We start from the raw sequence: 14,085 nt of genomic DNA on the forward strand, positions 1-14,085 counted from the left end.
AATGGATAACAAACCGATTTGAAATTAAAATTTCGATATTTTAGGTGCCAGTATTCGAATGAAAGACTGCATTATTCAAAAGTTGATAGATCTTGGTACAGTTATTGTTTCACAAAGAGAGAAACACACATACATTCCCGCAGATTCTTCAATATTTAATTTCTTTAATTATAATAAAGGACGATAATATTTGGTGACAACAATTTGAAAAGTTATTCAACGTCTTTACTAATTCGATGCGAAACACCCCTTCGAGACTAAAACCTTTCCTGGGCTAATGCCCTTTTGAGCTAATAATAAACGTTCACACTATATAAACACAGATATCTTTCTAATTTTACTTCATTATAAACATAAAATGTTTAAATTAATTTCTAATTTTGTTACTAAAATACTAAACAAGAATTGAATTTTCAGACAACAGTATTCATTAAGTTGCTAGTGTCTTCGCCTTGGGTAGTTTGTATTTCATTAAATACTGAGGAACTAACAAAACTCTACTCAGAGGACTTCACCGAAAGCTTCACAACTAACTGGCGATTTCTTCGGTCTGCATTTATTTATTTATTTATTGAAAAAACATTAGGAGATTTTATAGTTGCCAATATGGATTTAAACTCTAATGGTGACTATCAAACCTTAAACTTTTGTTATCCAGTAATGAAAGGAAGCTGGTTAGTCACTTAGGCACATGTACCCAGAGAACATTTCTCCCCCTCCTTTCCCCAAACATTTAAGCACATAAAAATTAGGTAACAGGAATCATATGGTTACTGAAAGTAAAGTTTGCGTTACTTCTAAAGTACAAAACTGGTGATAAAATGTATTTTTGCTGATGAATAGGAAAACAATTAAATGTAAATTCTCTGAACATCTCTTTTAACTACAGTTTTGCGTTCAACTTTGAACCAATTGAAAAGGGAAATTTGGACATCTTGCACCCAAATTCCTAGTTCTCAGCACTATATTTCATCTTCAAAACATCCACTCTCGTGGGAGCTGAAATAATAAATTAAAAGCTAGAAGACGTACGTATATAAATAAATCTCGAACATTTCTCCGAAATAATTGCTTTATATATTTTGTAATGGCAGTAAATCGTATGCTTCCATTTTCTCAGCGCAAATTAAGTTAATGAACTTCTGTCACGAGATCGATTTTCAAAAATTCAATTGATTAAATGAATTGGAAGGTACTTGTCATTAAACTGCGTTTACTAAACTGTCCTTTTTCAAATTCCTAATAAATTATCCCTGACAAATTAGACTTTTAACCAAAATACAGTAAAAAATTCATCTCCTGCAAGAGTCTTCTCCTGGGTTATAAAGGTAATCATGTTAGTGTGCAATAATCTTCAAATGTCAAGAAAGACGATCGAACTAGAGTCGGAATTAAAGCTTCCCATTTCTAATGCCCACATAAGCAGCAAAAAAGACGAGAAAAATAAGCAGCAAAAAAGACGTTAAACTGAAAAATTTTAAACCGTAATTTTTTTCTGGTTTCGAAGAAGGGAATTCTTTCATATTTAGGATAAAATTATCGAAAGCTTTTATTCCTTCTACCTCTGTAGCAAACATGTGCTTTTCTTTGGCCCGTTCCTCCGATTGAAAATACATTTTTTTGAGTGATCAACAATCTGATTCACGATCTTACAAAGCATTTCATGCGTATATACAGTACATTACAGCAGCAAATGCAACTCAAGGAACAAAGTGGCTGATTATTTGGCTTAAAGACTTAGGATTTAAAGAAAACCTACCAGTTATTTCTATGAAAATAATAAATCATGGATCAAACTTTCAAGAATACATAATTCTAGAAACTAACGCATATAAATATCGAATATTATTAGGAATCATTATGTATCATAAGTAATTGCCATACTACTTACTTACTTAGGATAAGAATTATCATTATCTGTCAGTTATACGGGAAAACAAATAATACTACCTATTTTGGATATTCATATGCACTTTATAGATTCATCACTCATGGCAATAATTATTACTTTCCTATGGCAATATGTTTCAAAAATATTTTTCGTGCATTGCTCTTGAACATATATACATATAAACTTATAATAAATTTCTTATTCCATTTTGGAAAGGATTTTCATGAAACACTCACCATTTTCGCAATTTTCTCCAAAAAATCCAGGCTCACAGCTACATTTGTAAGTTCCCATTTCAATGCTGCAGTTACCATTGTTCTCACAAGGTAGTAAGCTACATGGACCTAGGAAAAAGCATTGTTAAATGTTTCAGCAATGATTTCATTAATATGTATCTAAGATTTAGAATTTATGCGCCAAATGATGTTCGAAACAGGGAATGATGCTCTCATTGTAATAATCATATTAATTTCTTTATATTTTTATTTTGGTGGTATTTATTCTTTTCCATTCTTTAGATACCCAACTTTATATACATACCTGCTTGCGTTAGTCTTCTTATTCAAATTAAAATAACGTATTTTCATTTTTTCCAATAACAATTCTGAAAATAACTATTGTTTATATTAACTAACGGTCTTTATCGAGTTTATTTTTTTAACTCCATTATATTAAACACTTTTAAATAATTGACTCATAATTTATTTTTTTTTATTTTTAAAACAAAATGCAGTCGCACAGACGTAGGGTGGTTAGGGGAGAATACTCCGGTACCAAAGGGCCTGGGTTCGAATCCTGAAGGAGATATGTATGTTTGTAAATGTATAGTGTCCGTGCGGCATGGGGACATTTTAAACATGCGATAAGCAAAACGTCCTCTCGCGTGGCTTAGTGGAAGAGAAGAGGAGTGGGAGATGCCTGAACTCCGCCCCCCCCGTGGTGCTCTTCCTCAAAATTGGGGTGGAAAATAGAAGTCCATCCTCTCTTTGAAGCAGCCTCTGGCAACCATTCTTCCATATAATATGGACTCCACAACAACAGAAAAACAAAATACACAATTATATCGCTATTTTTGATTTGGTAGTTAATATTTAAAAGCACTAAAGCACATTAATCAGCTATTGCTAATGGGCATTGGTTAAAATGTGTTACTTGCTAATTTGGTTAAATTTATTTTCTTCTATAAATTTCAAAAGGAAATTTTATCAAGAGAGAGTGGACTAATGCAAATAGAATATTTTACTCTATCAGTGACTGTAGGCATTGACAACAATATGATTTGCTAAATTTAGCATGCTTTGATTGAATTCATTCAGCGCGTGCACCTGTAGCAGCAATTTTTTCCTACTCTACTTGCTGCAGTTGTTGAAGTCTCCTTTAATCTTGATGTGCTACTCTTGTTTCAACAAAATACCACTTTTTAAAATTTTTACCTATTTATTTGTTTGTCTTGATGGCTTTTAAATATATTTTACAGTTATGAAATTTATAGAGTTGTACAAAACTCAGACAACATTTCAACTATCCTAAATCTCGGATAATACAGAAAGTACAGAAAACAATTTGCAAAAAGAAGAATAAAGTTATAAATTTTCATAAAATATATACTGCTTTGAAGCAGAATGTAAAAGAGATGCTAGTTCACTACTTACGTACTAATCATAATACTCTCTAAAAAGTATATCAAAATGCTGTTTCAAAGTGATGTTTCAGATTTTCCTTAAGTGAAAGACAGCAATAGAGTGGCTGACTCTTCTGCAACAGCTACTAAAATAGCTTGTCATCCATTTTGTGTAAGATAATTCAAAGAATTATTTATTGCGATTTTTTTTCTATATTCTTCATTCACTGCTTTTATATTACATATTGTTTTATTGAAATTCACTAAAAGTTGCAGATTAACAGACTTCTTTAGAAGCTATAAGGCTTCACCAAAAGAACTGTATCAGTTAATGATAATATTTGCAAAAATATAGCTAAAGCACATATCGTAATTTGCTATAAATCCGTTGAAAACATTCATACTCAGAACTCAAAGAACTGCATCAGTTAATGATAATATTTGCTATTGCTATAAAATATTGCTAAATCACGTGATATGTAATTTGTTATAAATTCGTTGCATACACTCATACTCAAATAAGTGATGGAAAAGAAGTAAGCTAGGGATCTTACTAGCTTTAAAATTTCGATAGATCAGTGTAACATGAAATATTTAGCTGGAAATCGTAACTCTCGCCTATGTGGTATGATATGAGGGACACAGCCCGATCCTCCTGGCAGGTTTTACGTCGCCTTATGGCCTTTTTGCGGGCTGCGCCAGAGCAAGCTAGAAACAACACCTTCAACAAACAGACATAAGGAACATAACCAAACAACAAAATTAAAATTAAAATCCCTACTGCAAGCTTATCATGATTAATCTTCTCCATCATTTTTCTGGCAAATTTTTCAGTCTTTTAAAATCATTTAAAATATCATATATATTAAAAACATCATTTTTCTTAAACTCGTTTCTGATATCAGTAAAATATTTACATGTTTCCACATAATGCTCTGCAGTGCCCGGTTCATTACAGGTATCAAAGAGGTCAGACTCTTGTAATTTAAACATTTTAAAATCGAAAGAAAAACGACCATGACCTGAAAGAAAAACGTAATGATTTGGTTAACGTCAATGTCTGAATAACATAAACCTTTTTTAAGTTTAACAAATTTCATATAACCTTTATTTCGATCAGATCTTTCCCATTCCTCCCTTCATTTATCATATATATAATTTTTCATAATAGTCACAGCTTTCCTTGTTGATCCCATTACATCAATATCACGAGCATTAACATCGGTAATTGCCTCCTTGGCCAGTGCGTCCGCCCTCTCATTTCCAAAATGTCCAGCGTGTGCCTTCACCCAATTAAACACAATATTTTGATCTTCTCTCAAGTCTTTATATAAATCTCTATTATCTACCATTAAAGGGGTGTCTTGATCAGGTCGTGAGAGAGCTTGAAGAAATGTCAGACTGTCAGAATAAATATGTATATCATATTTCCCTTTAAGAGTCTTCTTAATCCATTTCAGTAAATAAAAAGTAGCCATAGCTTCCGCTTGATGAAGTGAGTTATAAATATTGTGCTGAAATTTATTATTCTAAATCTCTGTTCCATAAAATATATAACATATGCGAAAGCAATGGCGTCTCCTAGACCTGACCCGTCTTTATAAATGTCAATTTCTCCTATTTTTGGAGCATCCAAATAATACGGAATAAAAATTCTTTCAACAGGTTAAATAAAAGTTAAATCACATTTTTCAAAAGCACTCCGTGTTACAATAGAATCTCCATATAATTTAAAATCAATATTTGCTATTCTTAAACGAAATTTATCATAATAGAAAACAAATAGTTTGGAGAGAGGGGCAACCGGTCAGGATACAAACAACCTCAGTAGAGGTCGTTCTGAAACATCTAGTTTCATACGAAGGCTAACCAGCTGCTCCGCCCGGCAACCCCATGCGCCTATGCCATACATAATTCGAGGAATTCGTAGATTGAACTTATTATGGCAGTTTTCATAGACAGAATTTCACTGGGGAAGTTCCATCTGTAATAATTTTAAATATATTCTGATTTTTCATTAATCATATTAAAATGCGAAAAAAAATTTAATTTATCATCCACAATTACACCAAGATATTTAATTTCTTTTCTAAACTTTATTCTCTGATTCTTATATTTCAACCTAGGTTCTCGTGTCTGCTTTCCTGCACGGGGAAAGAACACAACATTTGTCTTTTGAATATCGAACTTTAATCCTTTTTTTTCTCCAATCTTCTAATTCCAGAACTAATTTATTAAAATATTCTTAGATTATTACTTATTATTACTTTTTATAAGCACCAGAAGGTCATCAGCATAGGCTACCAAACGTATATATTCAGGAAAATGTCTTTTCAATAAATCATTTTTCAATGATGTTCCAGCACAGAGGATCACTAGAAGAGCCCTGAGGACAACCCTTGCTAGAATCAATAATTGTAGATTGACCATCTTCATTCTCATACACAATCTTCCTTTTATTAAAATAATCTATAATAACTTTTAAACTATTCCTTGGTATCTTCAATTCAAGTAACTTGACAAGGAGTGACGACCAACGAATAGAGTCGAATGCTCCAGTAACATAAAAAGAGACGCCACCAATTGGTCTAGCTTTATATTATCTCTTATAAAATCAATAACATTATATAATACATCCTCTATGCTCCGCCCCGATCAAAAACCATATTGATTAGAATACATAAATTTCTTCGTTTTTATATAATATTGTAAGCGATTTGCAATCAATTTGTCCAGCACCTTTCCCATCACCTTTAAGACACATATTGGCCTCATTCTATCATTGCTGTCAGGTATAAGAACTAGTTTTGCAATTTTACAAACCTCAGGAAAGAGACCATGTAACAAACACTTATTGTATAAATGCCGGAAAAAGCTAGGATAAAGCTGAAACAACATCTTCACTATGCCCGCATGTATGCTGTGCAAACCAGGGGAGCTTCTTGTACGAAGCTGTGCAATAACCGTCCGAATCTCATCCAGCATGAATTCTTTATCATCGACATTACATTCATTTATTTTTTCCAAGATGAAATCAAGATTATTCTGTATATGGATACCAGTTTCCAAGATCTCATGTAAAATTTCTCTTTTCACGTTCTTTACATTTTCTTCTCGATTACCATTAGGCCTTTTTAACATTATTCCCCTTTTTACCTTTTGAGTTGCGTGTTTAAAAAATCTATCAATAATAACAATTACTTTTCAAAAAGTAATTTAATTTACTTTCATATTTTGATTTCTTAATTAATTTTTTATAGATTGCTAATTCTCTCTTATAGCAGATCCTTCTATGAATTCTAACTTCTTCCGAAATGAATCTCATCTGATAGGATTTTCTTAATGACCGAACTCTTCTCTTCAACCTAGTTAACTCCGGCGATCACCAAGAGATTTTATTATCCTGTCTTTTTTTAATGCGAAGCAATTTATTTGTACGCAACACAAGATCTTTCTCCATCTACAAAATAATTTCATCCAACTGGGACTTAGTACCAGCCCTTATAATTCTCTCCTGATAACTCATAATCTTACTTTTCATTTTTACACAAAATTTCTTGATACGAATTGGATTCCTCGTAATAGTACAGGAACTAGTTTCTCTATATGCATTTCCATCCGCATCTAAAATCAAATATTTATGGTCACTAAGAGTTAATTCATCTGAAATAATAAAATTATAACCTGGAACACTTATATTTGAAGAGCCGATCACCAAGTCAGTATATCAAATCCAACTGTAGATAAAAAAGTGGGGGCAGAATCAAAATTATTGAATAATAAAAAATTTCTATGCACAAGGCTGGCCAAACTTGACGATCAGCTCGGCCACAGCGGCGCACCTAATCCAAGACTGAAAAGTGGGTGACGAAATAAGTCTAAGCGATCATCGCTACATTACTTTCAAAATTGCCCAACCAACGACAGTCAATGTAATCAAGCGATATAACTTACCCGGCAGACAGAAAAGAGCATTCACCAACAAAGCCAGGGCACTGCTGGGCAATATAGAACAACAGATGACGCAAGCAAATACCAAGGAAGATCTAAAAAACTTCACAGCAGAAATCCAAAAATGCATTCAACAAGCCTGGAACGACAAGCTTCCGCACAGGAGTGCCAAAAAGCTTCACACTCTCAACTGGTGGAACAGAGAGCTCCGCACTCAACAAGAGAAGTGTAGAGCCCTGCGCCGAAAACTTAAAGAAGAGCGCAGACTCAACCTACCCGCCGTCCCATTACCCATTTACCAAAGAGAAAAAGCGCGTTACAAAAAATCTATTCTACAAGCTAAATTAAATTCCTGGCGAACTTTCTGCACAGAAAAAAAAAGTCTACATTATTCATCACAAGATTATGACTGATAAACTCTACAAGCCCGCACAGCATCATATTCCGGACAACACCACTGCAACACAGGACTATACAAATGATACACTGCACAAAGTACTGGATATAGTCTTCAGTCAAGACAATCCGGTTGAAGATCCAGAACTTCATGCATCGCTGCAGAGCAAAGGCCCTCCATCGCACCACCAGATCATGTAATCATATTGAAGGAATTAAAGCATACACTGGAACACCTCCCGAAGAAAATGGCCTCTGGCTCTGATAGCATCGATTATGCCATAGTAAAAACAGTCGTCCTAGCAACACCGGACCTATTCATCAAACTGTTTAATAAGCTATTAGACACAGGCACATACACTGAGCCGCCGATATTGTATGGACATATAAAGATTGATTTTGTTTCAATAAATGCTGTGCCCTGGCGATTGGATGAGGGTGAATCCCCGGGCGGGCATATAGATCTATTCGACTACCTACCGGATGCTCTAGGGGCTGAATCTGGGAGTCTTGTCGGAGGCTCTCGTGTGGCCGCACCAACTGGCCAACTCTAGATAAGGGTGGACGTGGTGCTGTACTGATTAACCTAATGGCAAAGGAACAGTGACCACGTCCTCCGTCGCTTATCGCTTATATAAAATAAAGAATGTTGTTCACCAAAACACCTCTCGCATCAACCGATGCAGCTTCCCAAGGAAACTGCTTTGCATTAAAATCTCTAAAAATTAAAAATTTTATATATAAATTTAAAATGTCATCCAATTCAAAGAGATATAAATTTATATCTTCTGCTGGGGAAAAATAAACACACATAACTCCATATGAATCTTTACCAGTATTAATTATTATAGAGGTGATAACATCTAAACCGCAGTAAAATCAATATCCGGATTAACGACAATAATGGCCGTTCTCCCACCATTTTGATGAACTACTCTCCAATTTCTATTACTATATGCAAGAGGCGCTCTCAATGCAGTATGGTTCTTGAATCAAAATAACGTCTGAGGTCTTGATCAAAATTTCATCAATCGCAGAGAGCTGTATGGCAGTTGCTTAACAATGGTTCAAATTAATGCTTAAAAACCTCATTAAATGAAGTACAAAAAAACTGTATCCAATGAAAATTTTAAAAGTTTAATTTAATTTAATTTAAAAATCGTGCCATGGTAAAATCTCTCCTAAAACCAATATAAATTAAAATTAATTAAGCCAGGAAAAATTAAAGCAGAAGCAAATCCTCAGTAGAATTTGTACAGTGAAACTCAAGTACTCCGGCGGCGAGATATTAAATCAGTAAAACTAATATATCAGGATCCATAGTTAAAAATTCATAAGTTCATAAATTCATATGTTCTCTAATATATTTTATTTCTCTCGTAAAAACTGGACATTCCTTAGAAATAGCTTCGTGCACATCATCTATATTCATTTATCCTTGAGTTAAAATTTTTACAATTAATACATTTTTTAAAATTTACTTTTACAGTCTTTGGCTAAATGAGGACCTGAACAGGTGTAACAAACAGTTTCGTTTTTGAACCTGTTTTAGTGGTGTTTAATGTGAAGTGTTTAATATGGCCAAAACGAAGGCAATTTGTACATCTCTTCGGTTGAACAAACAGTGTGGCTCGCCTATATGATGTAAGTTTACGTTAATTATTCTAACAGATAATTTTTAGTTAAAAGTTACTTTCATGTCTTCCTTAATTTCAGCTTACAACTTCCAGCCAGTACGTATTTTCAGAATCGCGTTTGAATGCAAATGAGGAGAAGTATTTAACTGTGAAGTTCTACAGACTTCGTGAGACAGCCATAGATTGTATGCAGCGTGCGTTAGCCTTTTGGCTATTCTGTCTCTAAAGCTATTTCTACGATCGGCCGTACTTTAGACCCTTGATAGCTTCGCCGCTAATTAGCGTTAAGGGGCCAACTTTTTAAGAATCTTGATAGCTTCTAATATATCTTTTTAGTAGATTAGTTAAGTTTAATTTCTTAGTTTCCTGAGTTCAAGACCGAGTGGAGGCTTTATTGTAAAACTCCAAGAAGGAGTATTCTGTGAACTTTATTTGGAATAATTAAGGGTACTTAACCCTTCTCACGTTTTGTTCAATGTCTCACGAACTCAAGCGATTGTTCTCTTATCAGTTCTTAAGGTTCCTCAACTTCAACTGTAACTTAAAGTTACCCAGGTTGAAATCTTACAATGGATATTTGTGCATCTCTGCATTGTGCAACATATCACCAAAGAACAAAATACATGAAATGCCACAAAAGTTTTCACATTAAACAAAGTCTTTAAAAGGCAGAAGAAAAATTCAACCGGCTTTTATTATTCAAAGCTCTCCAGCAAGCTTAACAAATTGCTTTCATTTCAATTTATTTTATAGCTGATATGTTAACCTAAATAATGCTGGACGTTATTGTAACAATAAAAAAATTTCTTAATGATATGCAAGTAAACTTCTTCCTAAATTTCATCTTATCTTTGCAAATTATTATTTTATTACTTATATTGCTTGTCTGTGATAACAAAATTAGAGCAGACTTCTATGACATTCAATATGCTCCACTACCTGACAACTTAGAAAGCAAATGGATTTTCTTTGCTTATCCATTTAGAAACAAGCACGCGCAAGAAAATGATAAGCAAAGCATTGTTATGTAATATACTGCTATCCCCATTAAAATGAATTACGAGTTTCTGCTGAAGTAGTTCCAGATGGTAAACGTCTCAGTTAGAAATTAAGAGACTATATTGCACATTATCTGGAGGAATCTTAAAATTTTAAGCACACACTATTTGCAAAATGTTTCAATAAAATTATTTGAGTCAGTATGATACAGGATCAGCAGATGGACAGATGGAGGTGGGGCAATTGTTCATCGTTATAATAACAGTGCACATCTAAAAATATATCGGTTATTGGTATTCGTTACGTTGTGATGCGACATTGGGAATTTTGCAATGTTTCCGGCTCAAAAGAAATGTTGGCCTAATGATATCCTATGGAAAAAAAAAAAAAAAAAAAAAAAAAAAAAAAAAAAAAGATAGTTCTATATCTCCCGTTTTACTGGGCCGATTGACGAAATTCAAATTGCGTTTTTCATGTTTCGAAAGCACGACTTAGGATATATATTAGATTTATCTATATCATTGTCCTAACATAAGTATTTTGACACAATATCGGACTTCACGCAGGCTTCGAAGGTACGACACAGCCATAAAGAGTAAATACGCAAGAAATGTAATTGCAGCAGTACCCATTACGGTTTGCCCAAAAAAGGTGACCGGGATGAGTACCTACTGGAACCCTATACTAGCACATTAGTTGCTGGGTACGTATGGCAAATGCAAGCTGGCAACTTTCTTTCTCCTCGGTGTGAAATTTGGTGTGAAATTTAAGGGAAAATTCAAAAATTTATCTTGGCGCATTTTTTTTAGTTTGTGCCAAGAATAATTCACTCGGCGAACTTCTTAATATATGACAACCTATTCTCCTTTCCCTTTTTTACATTGTGCGCAAGGGGAGAAAGCGACATCATTCCTACTTTCAAATAATTTTAACAAAGTGCCTAAACCGCATTTGGTGTTTTATCGCTTTCAACAAATATGCCAAATTTCAAAACGCGCCATCATATAAAGTGACGTATATCTCTAGAAATTTTGAATACAAAAATTCTAATTTTTCGCAGGTATGCTCAGAAATACATCTGCTTTAAGATGATGGTAAAAATTTTATAGATTATAATTCAAAATTGTTTTGGAAAAATTTATAAAAATTATTTTAAAATACAAATTCTAAAACTAAATCATAAAGAATGGGCGAATTTTACTTGGAATGAACTTAAATTTCGAAATGATAAAGGAAGAATCAAATAAATTTAATAAAAAAAGAGAGATTAATAAATATATACCGATTTCAATTAATATTGAGGAGTAAAAATTTTGAGAGGTAATTTTTAAAAAACTACACGTTCGATGTTTGCAAAATGTGGCATTTTGGCATAATTTGAGCCGTAGAATTGAAAATTGAAAAAACGTGGCATGCCATTTCAGAAAAAGTCCTCTTTTGTGTCAAAATTCCTATATCAGTACAATGTTATATGTAAATCTAATACACATCCCAAGTCACGCTTTCGAGACATGAAAAATGCAAGTTGAATTTCGTCAATCGGCCCAGTAGAACGGGAGATATAAAACTGTTCCATTTTTTTTTTTTTTTTTTTTTTTTTTTCCGCAGTGTACGTCCTGCAAAAATACATCATGTGAGATTCCTAGAAGAGATAATTTAACAAATATGGAAGAGAGAGCATTTTCTCCTCAGTTTATGAGTTCAAACTTAAAGCCCTAAATGTCCAACTCCAACAACTATCGTTATATGCCGCGACTAGCTTGCATCATGCAAGCTGTTTTCCGGGTGTCATAATGTAATAGTGCTACGATGAGCATTTGAAGTATAGGTTCACGAGGATGGCTTGCAGGTGAGGAACGTACTTAAAGGTTCCAGGTTCCGATGTTATGCCGCTAGTTGCTAGTATGATTAACTAACTAGCTTTGTTGCGGCTCAGTTGAAGTAAAATTAACCTGCAAGTGTATGAAATGCATAAACAGAAAATAGAAAGTCCTAATAATTGACTTAAATCTCGTTTCAGAAGGAAACGAAAAACTGTGAAATTACTTATATATGGTGGTAGTTGCGAACAGATAACTATTCCACTTCAAATTTATTACCATTCTTATTACGGTGTGCCTAGGCGGTTTTTCCTTAGGGAAACTGAATGTCTTTACTCAGAAAGGTTGTTTTAAGATTGTTTTCTTAGTCAGGACATACTTTCATTACAAATTTGAGCTTTTGATCTTTTCTTCATAAAGATTATTTTATTGACAATAAAAGCGCCAAACTTTATCAAAAGAGGTTAATGAAATGGCTAATCTGTCGGCCTGCTTATTGCGAGGTAGTTCAGAACAGCATGTACACATATTACATCGGTTTATAAAAGTGACTGGGTAATAATCAACATCAGTATCATAATACAGTAAATATCATAATATAGTACGCTGGTTCTTTTATATTTGCAGCACTTTATTTTATTTAATAGTCTTACTGCTGTATCCTTCCTGTATACTGTATATATCAAGTTTCATTAGTCTTGAAAGAGCATGAGAAGTTTTCTTTAAGCTAAAAGTATATATTTAAAAACAAATGAAATTTACTTAGTTTTACTTTGCTTTCAAGGAAGATAATTAATTAACAACTTACTCATTTCGCAGTTTCTTCCAGAATATCCAGGCTTGCATGTGCATTTGTAGGTTCCCATATCTATTTCGCATTCACCACCATTTTGACAAGGATTAGAACTGCATGGGTCTATGAATACATAAAGGTTTTCAAGCATATAAGCATTTATAGGTGTTTCATAAACTATTCTATATGAAGTAGTATATGTGTACAAAATGAAGATAATGTTTAAAATTGTATTAAAATACAAACACAAAAGAATATTTTCTTTTTCTTAAAAAATAATGAATAAATAACTATAAAATAAGCAACAAGCAGCTTTTTAATTACTTACTCATTTCGCAATTTTTTCCAAAATAGCCAGTTTTGCATTTGCAATGATAGATCCCCATTTCTACGTTGCATTCTCCATCATTCTGACAAGGTTCCGAGCTGCATGGATCTAGGGGAATGAATAAAAATATTAATACTTTCAGGCACATAGACATTTACATGCCTTCAAAAAACTGTCTTTAAGAATTGCCGAGTTTTGTAACGGAAACAAATAATGACTTGAGACCAAAAATTATTATTTACTGCATTAAATATTACTACAAGAACATTTTAAATTTCAGCCAGTTTATTTAGACACAGAAGAAACTTAATTAGGATCTGTTTTTGTTTCTTTTGTTATGCTGAAAATTTCATGGCAATCACTTTCAAAATACATTAAAGTTCCTTCCAATGATTTCCCGGCAAAATGCTGCTTATCCGCAGGCATTTTACAGAAATTTCTGTGAGTGCAACTAAATGCCATATGCACATATTGTAAAATTTTTAAGTCCAATCATATCATAGTTTGTATATGAAAAGCAGTCGTATGTGTAAAAAAACTGGCGAATTGCTTGTAAACTTTGAAGAATATAGTGAATATGGTTCCGAGAATTTGACAGGTCTAAAAGTTTGCCGAATTTTACCTAAATGGTTACAACAATATTTATCGA

At 33.2% G+C, this 14,085-nt stretch overlaps 1 protein-coding gene across 4 annotated transcripts in view; it reads right to left on the reverse strand.

Annotated features, from left to right (window-relative positions):
* Positions 1-14,085, reverse strand: part of LOC118196344 (uncharacterized) — a 114,482-nt gene that overhangs the window by 62,039 nt on the left and 38,358 nt on the right. For all 4 annotated transcript variants that reach the window (XM_085827144.1, XM_085827143.1, XM_085827142.1 and 1 more), the window contains 3 exons: positions 13,437-13,544; positions 13,124-13,231; positions 2,128-2,235 (listed from right to left, as the gene is read on the reverse strand). In XM_085827144.1, coding sequence (XP_085683270.1) covers positions 2,128-2,235; positions 13,124-13,231; positions 13,437-13,544 — 324 coding nt within the window. The remainder of the gene's footprint in view (positions 1-2,127; positions 2,236-13,123; positions 13,232-13,436; positions 13,545-14,085) is intronic.

Source organism: Stegodyphus dumicola, chromosome 11 (assembly GCF_044657685.1).
Source record: "Stegodyphus dumicola isolate Sdum_Otavi_A_Nest chromosome 11, ASM4465768v1".
NCBI lineage: Eukaryota > Metazoa > Arthropoda > Arachnida > Araneae > Eresidae > Stegodyphus > Stegodyphus dumicola.